Source organism: Macaca thibetana, chromosome 11 (assembly GCF_024542745.1).
Source record: "Macaca thibetana thibetana isolate TM-01 chromosome 11, ASM2454274v1, whole genome shotgun sequence".
NCBI lineage: Eukaryota > Metazoa > Chordata > Mammalia > Primates > Cercopithecidae > Macaca > Macaca thibetana.
This window is the reverse complement of record NC_065588.1, coordinates 34,448,230-34,463,831: the sequence shown is the minus strand read 5'-3', so window position 1 is coordinate 34,463,831 and position 15,602 is coordinate 34,448,230. Positions and strand designations below refer to the sequence as shown.

The following is a 15,602-nucleotide window of genomic DNA, read 5'->3' as shown; positions in this document are numbered from 1 at the left end:
AAAAATAAGGGAATCGAAAATTATAAAAATGTTAAGTTGGTTTTTTACTCATGAATCCAATTAGAAATTATGCAGAGTTAAGAAAAAACACATTTAACTACTAAACAAAATTGTTTTCATAGCCTTTTAATATCTTTTCCTTCAAAGGAACTTCTTTTTAGGCCTGGTTCTTAGTATTCAATATTATACACTTCCATTAGTTTAGTTATTATTGATGTAGGTATTTACATGAAAATACAAGCTTGATTGTTTGTGAAACCAGGTTGTTAGTTTGTTACTTTTCATTCATTGTCTCAATCCCTAAAATAGTGTGTTTAGCTGCAGTAGACAGATTTATGGATTCAGGTACACAGTGAGCGGATGAGAGAGATGCATTCTAAATCAACTAAAATCCAATTTTTATTCAAATATTCTCTGAAATACAAATCTAATTTTTAGATTTTTTTTTTATAAGCAGTGCCATGTTTTTTTCTGGAGTATGAGATACATTCTATGATTTGAAATAGTAAAAAGTTTTATTTTCTAAACAGAAGAATAATATTCATGAAGGGGCTTTGTTATAACATAATAAACACTGATGGTCTCTTCTGGATTATTGACCTTGGTGTCGTCATTTTTAATCATACTCTGCACTTTTATCCTGTAGTTATTTTATTCCTCTTTATTAAAAATAGTTTTAGATATTAAAATTTGAATACAATTGTCTACCTAAAATGTTTATTTAGTAATCTCTAACCTTTGACATTGAATACTTCAATTATCATTAATAAGGACAATGTCAGATTCCTTTCAAATTACATACTGTTAAGAAATCTAAGATAATTTCTTAGGTAGCATCATTATTATTTCAGTTATTATTATTTGTGAAATGGGTATATTCACTTTTACAGACTTGTAGAATACATACTTCCATATTCTCAGCAGCTCACACTAAGTATCTGAAGACAGAATCATAAATTTCAATTTGCTTCTTTTGCTTTTTAGTCCTCTATGTCTCTCAAGTGTTATGACACTTCACTTCCCCATCACCTTAACTCAGAAACAAATATCTACAAAGTTTCCCACATCTCTTTGATTGGCAGATGAAGGGGGAAAACAGATCACAAACTTCGTTGCACACTGAGTCCCTGCTAAGCCACTAGAATTTCATGTCAACATGAAATCTTGGTCTATGCTTTTATCAGAAAATTGAGTGTGTTAGAAACTTGGAGGTCTACAGACTGTCATTTTTTTCCTTTGAAGAAAGGCCAAACTCTAATCCAGCCAGTCCAGGTGAGCTTATACTAATTTTCCTGGGTATCACTTTAATTGTTTATTTGTATGATTTGTTTGTTCAAAGAGACGTAGTTTTAAAATATTTTTGTAGGTCTGAACACAGAGTGGCCATTGAGTAAGTACGGACTAATTAACCATTTGGAGCATGATTTTCTACCCTTTTTTTCTTCCAAATTTCTTAGCAAAATTAAAACATAATGAAAAAATATAACTTTAAATACAGAGTGTGACAAACTGGAATACAAACCCTCACATCTGTCTCTCTCAGACCTTATCAATTTGCGATCTTACTCTCTCCACGAGTCATACAGCAATGATCAGATAAAACAGATGGACCAGGCTTTCTGGAATAAGAAAACATGCTTTTGTATTGCCTCTACTAGAATTTGTCTCAGCTGAACTCTATATCTTCATTGTAGTTACTTGGAGGAAAGGCAAAATCAAGATTAAAAGCACAAACTGCTTGTTTTTTTCATATCTTAAGAGAAAGGGAGTATGAGAGAAGGTAATAGGAAAGAGAGTAAGTGGACAGGAACTTCTAGGAAAGAAATTCAGTAAGGAATAAATGTTTGGGAAAAAGTCAGCCCAATTGCAAAGAAGTGGTTGCAGATAATTGAGGCATTGTATAGTAGTGGCAAAGAATTTGGGTTCTGGCATTAATTGTACAGTTCAGATCCTGGATCTGCCTCTTGCTAGCATAACCTGTTTTCATTTCTGTGAAACAGGAATATAAATAACAATGCCTATTTCATAGAATGGCTGTGAGGGTTAACTAAATTTCATATAGTTAACACTAAATGCTAGCTATTAATTTTATGAAAAATCTCAAAGTTCTAATATGTCTAAGCTCATCATATTGTTGTAGTAATTGCCCTAGTTATGAGAGACATGAAGAAAAAAGTATGTATTCAAATTTACAAAGCCAATGAAAATCACTTTCTTACAGTTCATTTCTGTTTGAGGATAACCCCAGGGTACTTCTTTCAGTCCAGACAGCCCTGTTCACTCCAACCCAAACTCAACCCTAAATCTAAATCTTGTTTGAAAAATTTTTTAAAAGCACTATCTGCCTATCATAAGCTAATCTTAAAGACTAAAGTGGGCTTCTTGATACTACTTATTGTAGAGGCTAGTTGAGTATCAGTAAGTTCCTTCATCAACAGGCCCTATACAGATTTTTTTTTTTTTTTTTTTTTTTTTTACTTAAAAATACTTGAACAATTGAAATAATTCTGTAAAACATTTAACTTAGTTTTATAAAATTGGTGGCAGGCTGGGCATGATGGCTCACACCTGTAATCCCAGCACTTTGAGAGGCTGAGGCAGGTGAATCTCTTGAGCCCGGGAGTGTGAGACCAGCCTGGGCAATATAATGTGCCCGCATCTCCATAAAAATTAAAAAATATAATAGTTGGGTGTGGTGGCACATGTGTGTTCTCCCAGCTACTCAGTGGGCTAAGGTGCAGGGATTGTTAAACCCAAGAGGTTGAGGCTGCTGTGAGCCATGATGATGCTACTGACGTGCAGTCAGCCTGGCAACAGAACGAGACCTCTTCTTAAAAAAAAAAAAAAAAAAGTGTCATTGCATTGGATATGTTGCTTCAGGGAGCACATTTTGCCAGAACATGCAACACTATAAAGTTTTTTTTTCCATTAATCCAATTTCTTATTCAAAAATGAAATATACATGTCTAGGATTTTTATAATGCTTTTTGTTGTGGCACCCAAGTACTTTCATTTATCAAATTAGTGGAAAGCTAAACCCTGCGGTGCTGAGTAGGGTTAAATCTAATAAAAACAAAGCCATTCTGCCGTCTATAAATATTTTCACATGGAACATTATCATATCGAAACTGAACTCATCTAAAGTAAGATCTAGAAAACAAACTTTTAGGAATATTAAGAAGACTGTCATAAACATTGATTTGGTTAAGGTTTGATTCTCATTTTTGTACATTTAAAATGTATACTTGGGCTGGGCACAGTGGGTCACGCCTGTAATCCCAGCACTTTGAGAGGCCGAGGTGGGCGGATCACCTGAGGTCGGGAGTTTGAGACCAGCCTGACTAACATGGAGAAACCCCGTCTCTACTAAAAATACAAAAATTCACCAGGCGTGGTGGTGCATGCCTGTAATCCCAGCTACTTGGGAGACTGAGACAGGAGAATCGCTTGAACCCGGGAGGCAGAGGTCACAGTGAGCCAAGATCGTGCCATTGCACTCAAGAGCAAAACTCCATCTGGAAAAAAAAAAATGTATACTTGGAAAGCATAGAGATGTCTAGTTACATACTTTATGATGGTGATTTCGTTGCCAGTTTATGTTATGCTGCAGATAAGTTTTTTCAGAGTCCTCCATTTCAAAGTCAAAGGAAACTCTTCAGGTATGTCTCATCATCAGGGCTAGCACTAATCTTGCCAAATATTGACACTCTGTTGGTATTGGGCAGTTTCATAGCTACGTTGCTTGGTTACAGTGTGCACTTTTAGCCACACACAGTGAAAACTGAAAGAACTGAGTGATGCAACAGCAATGAATTTTTGTAAAACTATTATTAATACTAGAAAAACAACTTTACATCTTTCCCTCCTGATGATGTGCTAATAATTTCCTCTTTAAACATATAACTTTTCTTTGAAACTTAGAAACTTTTGTAGGAACAAAATTTTATCATCTACGTCTGTGAAATTATTCTTTTGTAAACAACACACTTTGCTATTTCTAAAATAGTTTCATAGTTGAGGGCAATTAAAAGGTTGGGGGCTGGGAGCAGGAGAAACAGAAATACATAAAAACAGTAGCTCACCAAAGGCAGGAGGTAGTAGGGTGGGAAAAAGTTTGTCACTGACATTGCTTAGAATTGCTAGTGTATGGTGATATTAAAATGTAGTTTGCATATGCACAAGATATATTACTATATTTAAGTTCTGTACAGACAGTGTACCCCTCTACTGCCTGTACTGGTTGGAGCTTCATTGCCCCACCCTTGATACATCACTAACCCACATTACAGGAAGGACTAATGAAAGATAAATTTATGTTAATATAAAGAAGGAACTCTCTTCTGACCCAACAGAGAAGAGGATTATTGTGAACCAGGAGAAAATGGCATGGGTTACTCAAGGAATTCGTCTTCCAGCATGTAGAGTATTTGCTATGTGCAAGTACTTTAGAGTTTTATTTCTAACATTTAGAAGTCTCCTTCAAAGTGGTTGTTACCTATCTATCATGAGAAAACTGAGACCCAGAGAGTTGATAGTTTTGCAAGGAGTCACAGCTAGCTAGCTAGTGGTGATTCTGGGATTCAAACTCCAGTCTATATGACTCAAGAGTTCACTATCTTCCTACTAGGCAGGCATTACGTCTCTGGCACCTACCTCATTTTAAATGGGATTTTGATGGACAGTGCTTACATTTTCGGTTTGGGGTTGATTATTTTGTTAGCTTATTTTGATTATGTCACATATATTTTCTAACTATTGGTTAGAAAAAAGATTAGCAATTTTGCATACCTTTTTGATAAGGTGTTCTTGAGTTGCACGAAGATAAGCTAGCCTCCTTGTGAAGTTGTATTTTGGAGTAGTATTATTGTGTGAAAAAATATAGAAATCAATCTTCAAAGTCTAGAGAAATTAGAAAGTTTTGTTGATTTGTAAAAACTGGATTCAGTAAGAATGAAGAATAAAAAGTTGAGGAATCATATCTCTTGTCTCCAGTTATTTTTTTTTACTGTTACTTTTGACATTTCACTGATCCCCAGGAATCCAGAGTGTGTGAAGGAAAGAAAGGATAGAAAATAAGGCAAAAGTCAAAGTTTACAATTACTTCATGCAGTAGAATTTTGTTTGAGGAAGTACCTAGATAACACCTAATAAGGTTAGATCATAAATTCATAGTGCAGTTTTGGGTTGGGCAGGTTGGGACCTTATTAGTGGGTGTGAAGGAAAGGAAATCTGACATGGGAAGGTCAGATACTGAGAAATAACCCGAACCTCTGGTAGACCCAGAAATTTAATAAGCATTATACAATCCAGTATTCAAAGAAGTATGCTAAACTCAGGTTCTGAAAAACTAGTATCAGTAATCGTGATAATAATGAATCAACTACTTAATGGGCCTTCTAAAGGACAGGTGCTTTTATGGTCCTCACAGCAACAATCCAAGGAAGGTTTTATAATTCTTTACAAGTGAGCTGCAGAAGGTCGAATAGTTTTCTCAAGGTCACATGAATCATAAGTGAAGGTATTTATATCTGAATTGCATTTGTGCATCTCAAAACCTGCCCTCATTCTAGGATATATTACTTGGCAAGATCTTAATTCACTGAGTAGTTCATGGGCATGGGATGCTAGAATTTTAAAGATGCAGCAAAGTTTGGAATCAGGCATCTGTCTGCATTGCCATTCAGGTAGTTGAACCACTTTTAAGAAAAGCAAGAAGACAAGACAGAAAAGGGCTCAGAGTTTAGCCCATGGTGAAAGAAGGTCAAGAAGGGTTAGGTTGGATGACAATGTTTGAGGCAAGTGCACCAGGGCTTCAGGACGTGTTCCATAACCAAAGTGTGAACTAGAATGCATATTGGTAAATCAAGGCAGAAGCATAGTCCTGATACCAACATGGAAAGAATGAGAGGAATATTATTGTTGGATGGGCATCCCAACTACATTTTTGAGTTCTAGATACCAACAGCTAGTGGATCTGAATCTGTTTGTCAAGATTAATTTAAAGAGGAGTGGGAGAAATTCATTGTATAATTTACAAAGTTCGCTTTGTGCAACTGAACCAGATTTGAAATTGGTAAGAAAGGAAAACAAGCCTTATGCACATCCCCATCAGAGTTTTGTTAGTTCTCTGTAATGAATTCATAATAACAGCTGTAGAAAACACGTGTAAGATGGTATTACTCTCTGTATGTGTACATGTGTGTCTAGTTTTCTTTGATACTCCCATATATACTTGTTTCCTGTGGATCTTTGCTGTTCTAGTAAATTATTCTCATCTTGACATCTGATTTCTCTGTCATTCACAGCTTTTGGAAAGATGGTAGAGTAAAATAGGGACATTTTCCAAGTGCATATTTTAGTAGTACTAGGACATATGTATTGGGAAGTCTCATGAGATGTTAGTACTAACTCATGCAATTTGGCAGGCATAACTTTTTTATATTCTAAAATATAATGCTGCTAACTGGATTTTATGAAATCCTTCTGTCTTTTCTGCTTCTGAAACATAAAATGACAGCTAAAGTAACACTTCCTAAACAAGATGTTTCGAGGATTTAAATGTGATTGTTTATGAATATTCTGTCAGGAGTAATCTTGTATAAATTTGGATTTTTTTTTTACTTTGACACATGATTGATTTTTTTCCTCTAACATTAGGCTTCAAGCAATATTAGAGAATGAAAAAGGGTAACAACTTGACTGACTGAAATGTTGTTTGGTTTACTTTCATAACAGATTGTTTATTAAAGTCTTCAAGAAACCTGTTTTATAACTTGAGGTTATAGTATTGCTAGGAACTTTCTTTAAAATTTTTATCAGTTATTATTTTCTAAATACATAGAGTATGGCACTTGATTTGGTAAGTATGTATTATAATATGAATGGAAACCCTTAGGAATCATGGGGTTGAACAAACTGATGTTCACAGTAAATGTGCAGGTGAGTTTTAGGTTATGCTATTGATTTTGAATTCAATGATAAAATGCTGTGTTATCTTTGTCATTGTTTTTTAACAATATAAAACTGGAGTTTTGCCCTGTGAGTTCAAGAATGGTGTTTCATTTGCTCCTGTTTCTCTTGATCCTACAGCACAGTGCTTGGCCGTTGGAAGGTGCTCCATAAATCGTTGTTGAACTGTGGTTTTCTAAGTAGAAAAATCTCAATGGTATGATAGTAGTTAGCCTAGTGACCATCGCTACCATGAGCTGCTTTATTTAGTAAGCCATGGTATTTTCCTTCTCAGCTGAATGCTGCTGCTGATTCAAAGTAATAAAGGCGAGAGATTCTTCCTGACATGCAGAATGAGACAAAGAATTAACCAAATCTTGTCATCAATCAGTCATCAAATATGCTTCATGATTCTGCTTTACTCATTGAGTGTCTATGTTGCACTGTAATTACCAAATGGTCTTATTTATCATTTAGTGCTAAACGAATGCATCCACCTTTTATACTTAAGCTTAAGAGTATAAGTTTCCACATATTGGAAACCACCTCACTGTATTTACTGGGCAAGTGGACACATTTGTTTTATGATTGTTTCTAACTTGTTCTTCAGGGTAGCCATCAACTTCCTAGAAGCATTGGTTGCAGATACAAGACTTCAGTAGTTGTAGATACAAAAAGTGCCCTGGATTTCAACAGTGCTCATTGGTCCTGCCTTTCGTTCTTCTTCCTTCCTTCTTACCTTCCTTCCCTCTCTTTTTCTTTTCTTCTTTTCTACAGTTCATTGTTTTGTTGTACATAGTCTACATAGTTTTGTAATGTAGTTTAGCTATTTATAGTTTTAGTAAGTGAGTTTAATTCTAAATATCTGCTCCTTTTTATTTTCATTTTTTAATAGTGTCTCACTCTGTTGCCCAAGCTGGAGTGCAATAGTGCAATTATAGCTCACTGCAGCCTCAAATTCCTAGGCTGAAGAAATCATCACACCTCAGCCTCCTATGTAGTTGGGACTACAAGTGTACACCACCCCACCTGGTTATTTTTTAAAGTTTGTATTCAGACTGGGTCCCAATATGTTGCCCAGGCTGGTCTTGAACTCCTGGCTTCAAGTGATCCTCCCACCTCAGCCTCTCAGAGTGCTGGGATTATAAGTGTGATCCACTGTGCCTGGCCTCTGCTCTCTCCTTCTTTTTAACTCTTATGTATGGTTCTTTAGTGAATAGCCATAACTTTTCTTTATAGCTTTGGTAGGCACAACTTTGGCTTTGAGAGGACCTTTGCATCTATGACTACTGAAGTCTTGTATCTGCAACCAGTGCTTCTAGGAAGTTGATGGTTATGCCACACATCCTGGGCTACCCTGGAGAAAAAGTTAGAAACAATCATAAAACAAATGTATCCATTCGTCCAGCAAATACCATGAGGTTTCAATATGTGGAAAGCGTTGTGCAGATGCTGTTACAAGAGAGAGTTGAATCAAGATAATAATGTGTATTTTCCTACAGTGTATTGACATTGAACCAAAGACTGGACTTCCAAATTGATCTTTATAGTCTGTTAAAACATATATTCTTAAAGCTGAAAGTTATTTTTTATGCCTAATGAGGTGTTATTTGAATAAAATAACAAAAAAGAATATATACAGATTATTTTATTTATATATTTGATAACATATTTGATAGAAGGAAAAATTTGCCCAAGCATGAGATTATATCCAGATTTTTTTTTTTTACCATTAAGAACATCTATGTAGAATTTTTTCCAGGATTGCAGCATAATATTAATAATAGAATCCATATCCTTTATTGTGTGCCTATTATAGCCAGGAAGTTTGCAAATATTTAACTGGAGAAACAGATTAGTATAGAGGTTATGATTATGGTCTTTGTAGTTGAATGTGAATTCAAATTCCCGTGTTCTTGTTTATTACTGGTGTGGAAATTATTAAGTTTTGTAAGCATAGATTTCCTTCTCTGTAAAAAGAAGATGATAGTATCTTCTCTTTAAAATTATTGTGTGGTTAACTGGTAGTAGCCATGTAACGTCACATTATATATAATGTGTGATATATATAATGTGAATATCTTATGATATATGTATATATATTATGTGTGTAAAATAAAACATGTATGTAATATCTCATGTTGTTTCCTTTCAGTTCTCATTTCATTTCTATGGTCCAGGTACCTGCCCTCCAAGAGTTTTGAAATTTGGCTAAGGTCACCAACTGGGTTGCTGGGACTCAAACCCAGTTCATTCAGATTCAAAATCCACACCCTTTCTAATCTACCATACTGCTGTGTGTCACAGTCATTTCTCTCCCTACCACAGCATGACAAAGCAGTGTGCTGATGGTGATTATTATTTTCAGTCCCTCAAAGGGGCTTTTATCTGAAAATGTTCTCCCAGAAGTCTTACTATATTCTTTTTTTTTAAATTTGTACTCACTTAGGTTCATGCTGGTTAGTATTATGCTCCAAATTAGCCTATATTCTTAGCCTATAAACCTGATTTCTGTTCTGAGAAAAAAATACCATATAACTATTCATATAAAGGGAATCTATACTAGTTTTTGTTAAATGTAAGCAAGAAAGGTTGTTGTTTCCGTAGGGAAAAAAAAAAACAATGTGTGAATTTGATTCAATACCTGCATTGCATTTAGGTCTTTCCAGGCTGGATATTTGGAGAAAGAAGGAAATATCACTATAGTTTTTACAAAGAGAACTACAAGGGACCCTATGCTGTAATAGCAGAATCAGATTGCTTTATTTAAATCCCATCATTATTTATCCAATAGTTCCAAACTTCAAAGTGTTAAATCAATTGTGCTGTGTGATCAAAAGTAATTTGTTGCTAAAAAAAAATAAGGTACTCGTTTTCAGATGATTTACTTTTAATTAAAAATTATTTTGTAGATTAAATGTGATTCCAGGTTATTACAGTATTAATAGCATTGTCATGTATTTGTGTTTGTATATTTTCTCTGGGAAGAAAGAGATGGAATTACATATAGAGTCATAGGTATGCTCAAAAAAGTGAATTTCCTTTTTTTTTTTTTTTTTTTGAGACGGAGTCTGGCTCTGTTGCCCAGGCTGGAGTGCAGTGGCGCGATCTCGGCTCACTGCAAGCTCCGCCTCCCGGGTTCACGCCATTCTCCTGCCTCAGCCTCCCGAGTAGCTGGGACTACAGGCGCCCACAACCGCGCCCGGCTAATTTTTTGTATTTTTAGTAGAGACGGGGTTTCACCGTGGTCTCGATCTCCTGACCTTGTGATCCGCCCGCCTCGGCCTCCCAAAGTGCTGGGATTACAGGCGTGAGCCACCGCAAAAAAGTGAATTTCTTATGTGAATGCCACCACCTCATTAGTTTCCATCAGAAAAAAAAACTAAACTAATTCAGTAAAATAACTTTGGGTAACAACCATGTGCTGAAATATGTATACACACACACACACACATATATATACACACATACACACACACATATATATATACACACACACACACGGTCCCCAAGTTACAATAGTTCAACAAGATTTTTCTTTACCATGGTGCAAAATCAATATGCATTCAGTAGAAAGAAAAGCAGTATGATATGCTCTCCTGATGCTGGGCAGTGGCCACAGCTCCCAGTCAGCCACAGGATCACTGGGTAAACAACTGATACTCCAAAGTGTACTGTGTTGCCAGATTATTTTGCCCAACTATAGGCTAATGGAAGCATTCAGAGCACAATAAAATAGGCTAGAGTTAACTATGACTTTCCTTAGGTAAGGTATTTAAATGTGTTTGTCTTACAGTGTTTTCAACATATGGTTGATTTATCAGGATGTAACCCCACTGCAAGTTGAGGAGCATTTTGTAACATATTTCATCAATCACTACATATCTGTATTTATCTATATCTGTTAATACACCACACACACATGCACACATACACATACACATACACATACACAAAAACACACAGAGAGAAATGCTGTGAGCAATGGGAGACTACTAGTGTCTGAAATACTTCATTTCTGAAGAAAACAAAAGAAAATCCTGTTTGTTTCTTTTTTCACCTTTTCTTTTAGATTCAAGAGTTACATGTGCATGTTTGTTACCTGGATATATTGTGTGATGCTGAGGTTAAGGGTACAAATGATCCCGTCACCCAGGTACTGAGCATAGTACCCAACAGTTCATTTTTCAGCTCTCAAGACATCCTTCTTCCTTCTCTCCTCTAATAGTCACCAGTGTCTGTTGTTGCCATCTTTATGTCCATGAGTACCCAATGTTTAGCTCACACTTATAGGGAAGAATGTGTGGTGTTTGCTTTCTGTCCCTGCATTAATTTGCCTAGGGTATTGGTCTCCAGCTATATCCAAGTTGCTGCAAAGGGCATGACTTTATTCTTTGTTGTGGCTGTGTAGCATTCCATGGTGTGTATGTACCACATTTTTTAATATCTAATCCACTGTTGATGAGCAGCTAGGTTAGCTCCATGTCTTCACTATTCTGAATGATGCTGCAATGAACATGGAGTGCATGTGTCTTTTTGGTAAAATGATTTGTTTTCTTTTGGGTTTATGCCCAGTGATGGGATTGCTGAGTCCAGTGGTAGTTCTAAGTTCTTTGAGAAAACTCCAAACTGCTTTCCACAGTGGCTGGAACTAGTTTACATTCTCACCAACATTGTATAAGCATTCTTCCCTTTCTTCCACAGCCTGGCCAACCTCTGTTGTTTTTTGACACTGTTGTAAGAGCCATTCTGACTAACGTGAGATGTTATCTCATTGTGCTTGTGATCTGCATTTCTCTGATGATTACTGGTGTGAAGGATTTTTTCATGTATGTTGGCTAGTTTAGAAGTGTCTGTTCATGTCTTTTGCTCATTTTTTAATTGGGTTTTTTGCTTGTTGGTTTAAGTTCCTTGTAGATTCTGGATATCAGACTTTCGTCAGATGCATAGTTTGTGAATATTTTCTCCCATTCTCTAGGTTGTCTGTTCACTCTATTGATAGTTTCTTTTGTTGTGCACATGCTCTTTAGATTAATTAGGTCCTACTTATCAATTTTGTTTTTGTTATGATTACTTTTGAGGATTTAGTCATAAATTATTTCCCAAGGCCAATATCCAGAATGGTGTTTTCAAGGTTTTCTTCTAGGATAATTATAGTTTGAGGTCTCATACTTAAATCTTTAATCCTTCTTGATTTAATAATTTTTGTATATGGTGAAAGGTAGGGGTCAAGTTTCATTCTTCTGCATGTGGCCAGCCAGTTATTCTAGCACCATTTGTGAAATAGATGCTATTAAATAAAATGCTATTCAGTAAATTTCCCCATTGCTTATTTTAGTCAACTTTGTCCAAGATCAGATATCTATAGATGTGCAGCTTTATCTCTGGGCTCTCTATTCTGTTCCATTGGTCTGTGTGTCTGTTTTTGTACCAGTGCTATGCTGTTTTGGTTAGTCTTATACTAAAAAGTCAGGTAATGTGATGCCTCTGGCTTTGTTCTTTTTGCTTAAGATTGCTTTGACTCTTCAGGCTCTTTCTGGGTTCCCTAGGAACTTTAGAATAGTTTTTCCCAATTCTGTGAAAAATGACGTTAGTAGTTTGATAGGAATAGCATTGAATATTTAGATTGTTTTGGGCAGTGTGCCCATTGTAATGATTTTGATTGTTCCAATGCATGAGTATGGAATGTTTTTTCTTTTGTTATGTTCTATGATTTCTTTTGAAGTGTTTTATGGTTCTCCTGGTAGATATATTTCACTGCCTTGGTTAGATTTATTCCTATATATATTTATTTTTTGTGTGTCACTCTTGTGAATGGGATTGCATTCTTCATTTAGCCCTCAGCTTGAACGTTACTGGTGTATAAACATGCTACTGATTTTTGTACATGATTTTGTATCCTGAAACTTTGCAGAATTTATCAGTTCCAGGAGCCTTTTAGTGTAGTATTTAGGATTTTCTAGGTACAGAATTGTATGGTCCGTGAAGAGAGATGGTTTGACTTATTTTCCCATTTGGATGCCTTTTATTTCTTTCTCTTGCCAAATTGCTCTGGCCAGCTCTTCCAGTACTATGTGGAATAGGAGTGGTGAGAGTGGGCATCCTTGACTTGTTCCAGTTCTCAAGAGGAATGTTTCCAGTTTTTGCCCATTCAGTATGATGTTGGCTGTGAATTTGTCATAGATGGCCCTTATTATTTCGCGGAGTGTTCCTTCAACGCCTAGCTTCTTGTGAGTTTTATCAGGAAGGGATGCTGGAGAAAATCTTGTGTTTGGGGGATTGTTAAATAGAATTAGTTTAAGGAATGACATTATTAGAGATGATTTTAGCAATGCAACACTTTTAAGGGCATGCTAATTTCATGATTACTACAGAACAATTTTGGAAACAGATAAATTAATAATAAATGGTGGCATTGAGGCTGGAAAACAATTATTTGCATTTTGACTACTTTGTTATGAGTCACTTACTTAGTTATCATACTCCAAAATAGGAGCTACTTTTATTCCTGAGACTTTAGTTTTCATTTTATGTGACTATAAATATATGTAACTATAAATACATTTTTGCCAAGTTCTTACCATGTAAAACTGCCTTTCTGATGCTATGCAATATGTACTGTAATATATTGCTCTTAATTAACGTTTGAGAAATTAGTGACATTAAAACATATAACCCAAATGGAAAAGAAACTCCTTTTATCAGGTTGTTTCATTATTAATGATTCTTGTTTACTTCTATTTCAGGACGCAAATCAATTTCACAGTGGCTATTGATTTTACAGCATCAAATGGTGAGTGGTTTGGTTATCCCCTGATAAAAATCATCAGCAATTACATGAAATATAAATTTATATTTTCATGAGTGTTAATTTATTCCTATATTCATATACTTCTGAAGCTTTCCATATAAAATATACATAAATTTTTCTTTCTTTTTAATGTTGTGAAATACTTCAGATATACAAAAGGCTAGAAATAATATAAGAAAAATGCTAATAGTATCATTCAGATTATATATTGAAATATTATCATTGTTTTACATGTGTTTAAAAGAATACAAATTTTAGATGTACTGAAGCCTATTGTATATCTCTGACCCATTCTCCTACCCTCTGCTCTTTTCTTTATATAACTCTAATTCTGAAGTGTATCAAGTGATAATCCTCATTTTTATAGTACTTTTGTATGTATGAATTTATATAAATATAATTCAACAATATCTGTCCTTTATAAAGTTGGTTCACATTTACTCAATTATTAATTTTTAATAATTACTCATGTTAACACATTAATATCTAATTCACTTAGAGGGACTGATATGTAACAGTCCATGTATGGATATTCATAATTTATGTATTAACCCTTTTAAGAAAAAAAGATAGTGGACTTTTATGTTGAAGCGACTTTATTTCAAACAGAACAATCATTTGAAATTAGTTATTATGTATCATCAGAATGTGAACCTCATTATGTAACTTTTACCAGAAGTTGCCACTAGTTTATATTTGTCTATTTTTTCTTTCAAATGGCTTATTATATCTATGGATCCCACCTTATATTGTCTTTATTTCATATTTATCTCACAATGATTCACATTTTACAAAATAAAAGAAATTTTAGGGAAGAAAGTACCTTAGAAATCACTTAATTGAACCCTCCTCTTATACAAGTGAGGACTCTCAGATCCAGGAAATATTTTTACTAATAAACACACTTGGCTTGTTAGTTCTAGAGTTAGAACTACAGATAAGACCAGACTCTAATTCAGCTTTCACTGCATGTCACGTTCATTCTCCAACAGTGTGGTTTCCATTAATCATTTTTACTCGTGTTTTATTCAGCATAATACAGAACATAGAAATAATACCTAAGGCCAGGCATGGTGGCTCATGCCTGTAATACCAGCACTTTGGGAGGCTGAGGGGGGCGTATCACCTGAGGTCAGTAGTTTGAGACCAGCGTGGGCAACATGGTGAACCCCATCTCTGCGAAAAATGCAAAAGTTAGCCAAGCATGGTGGTGCACACCTGAAGTCCCAGCTACTCAGGAGGCAGAGGCAGGAGAATTGCTTGAAGCCGAGAGGCAGAGGTTGCAGTGAGCCAAGATTGCGCCACTGTACTCCAAACTGGGCGACAGTGAGACTCCATCTCAAAAACAAAACAAAATAAAACAAGCAAACAAAAAGAAATAATACCTAAAATCCAACGCTTTAAAATACTATATTTTGTTCACTGATAAATACTAGCACAACTATTAAGATAAGAAAGAATTTATTCAATAAAAAGACAAACATTTTTGATTTGAGAAGAAACATTGACTTGAGAAGAAACAGATAATCATAGTAGACCTATAACAAGTAAAATGACTGAATTAGTGATTTTTAGAAGACTATCCACAATGTTAATCCCCAGGGCCAGGGAGCTTCATTGGTGAATTCTAACAAATATCTAAAGAGGAATTAATTCCAATTCTTCACAGACTCTTCTGAAATATGAAAGAAGGTTACTTCCCAGCTCATTTTGTGAGGTTAATATTATCTTGATACCAAGAGAATTACACACCCTAACAAAGTAAGATTTGTCCTTGCAATGAGAGGATTTTTAATATTGAAAAATCAAATAACATAACACACCTGTATTAGTCTTCTTTCAT

At 35.2% G+C, this 15,602-nt stretch overlaps 1 protein-coding gene across 6 annotated transcripts in view; it reads left to right on the top strand.

Moving 5' to 3' along the window:
• Positions 1-15,602, top strand: part of CPNE8 (copine 8) — a 239,232-nt gene that overhangs the window by 175,019 nt on the left and 48,611 nt on the right. For 5 of the 6 annotated variants that reach the window (XM_050750139.1, XM_050750138.1, XM_050750135.1 and 2 more), the window contains one exon: positions 13,695-13,741. In XM_050750139.1, coding sequence (XP_050606096.1) covers positions 13,695-13,741 — 47 coding nt within the window. Of the gene's footprint in view, positions 1-10,277; positions 11,105-13,694; positions 13,742-15,602 lie in introns of those variants that run through there. The other variant, XM_050750141.1, reaches the window with a different exon arrangement.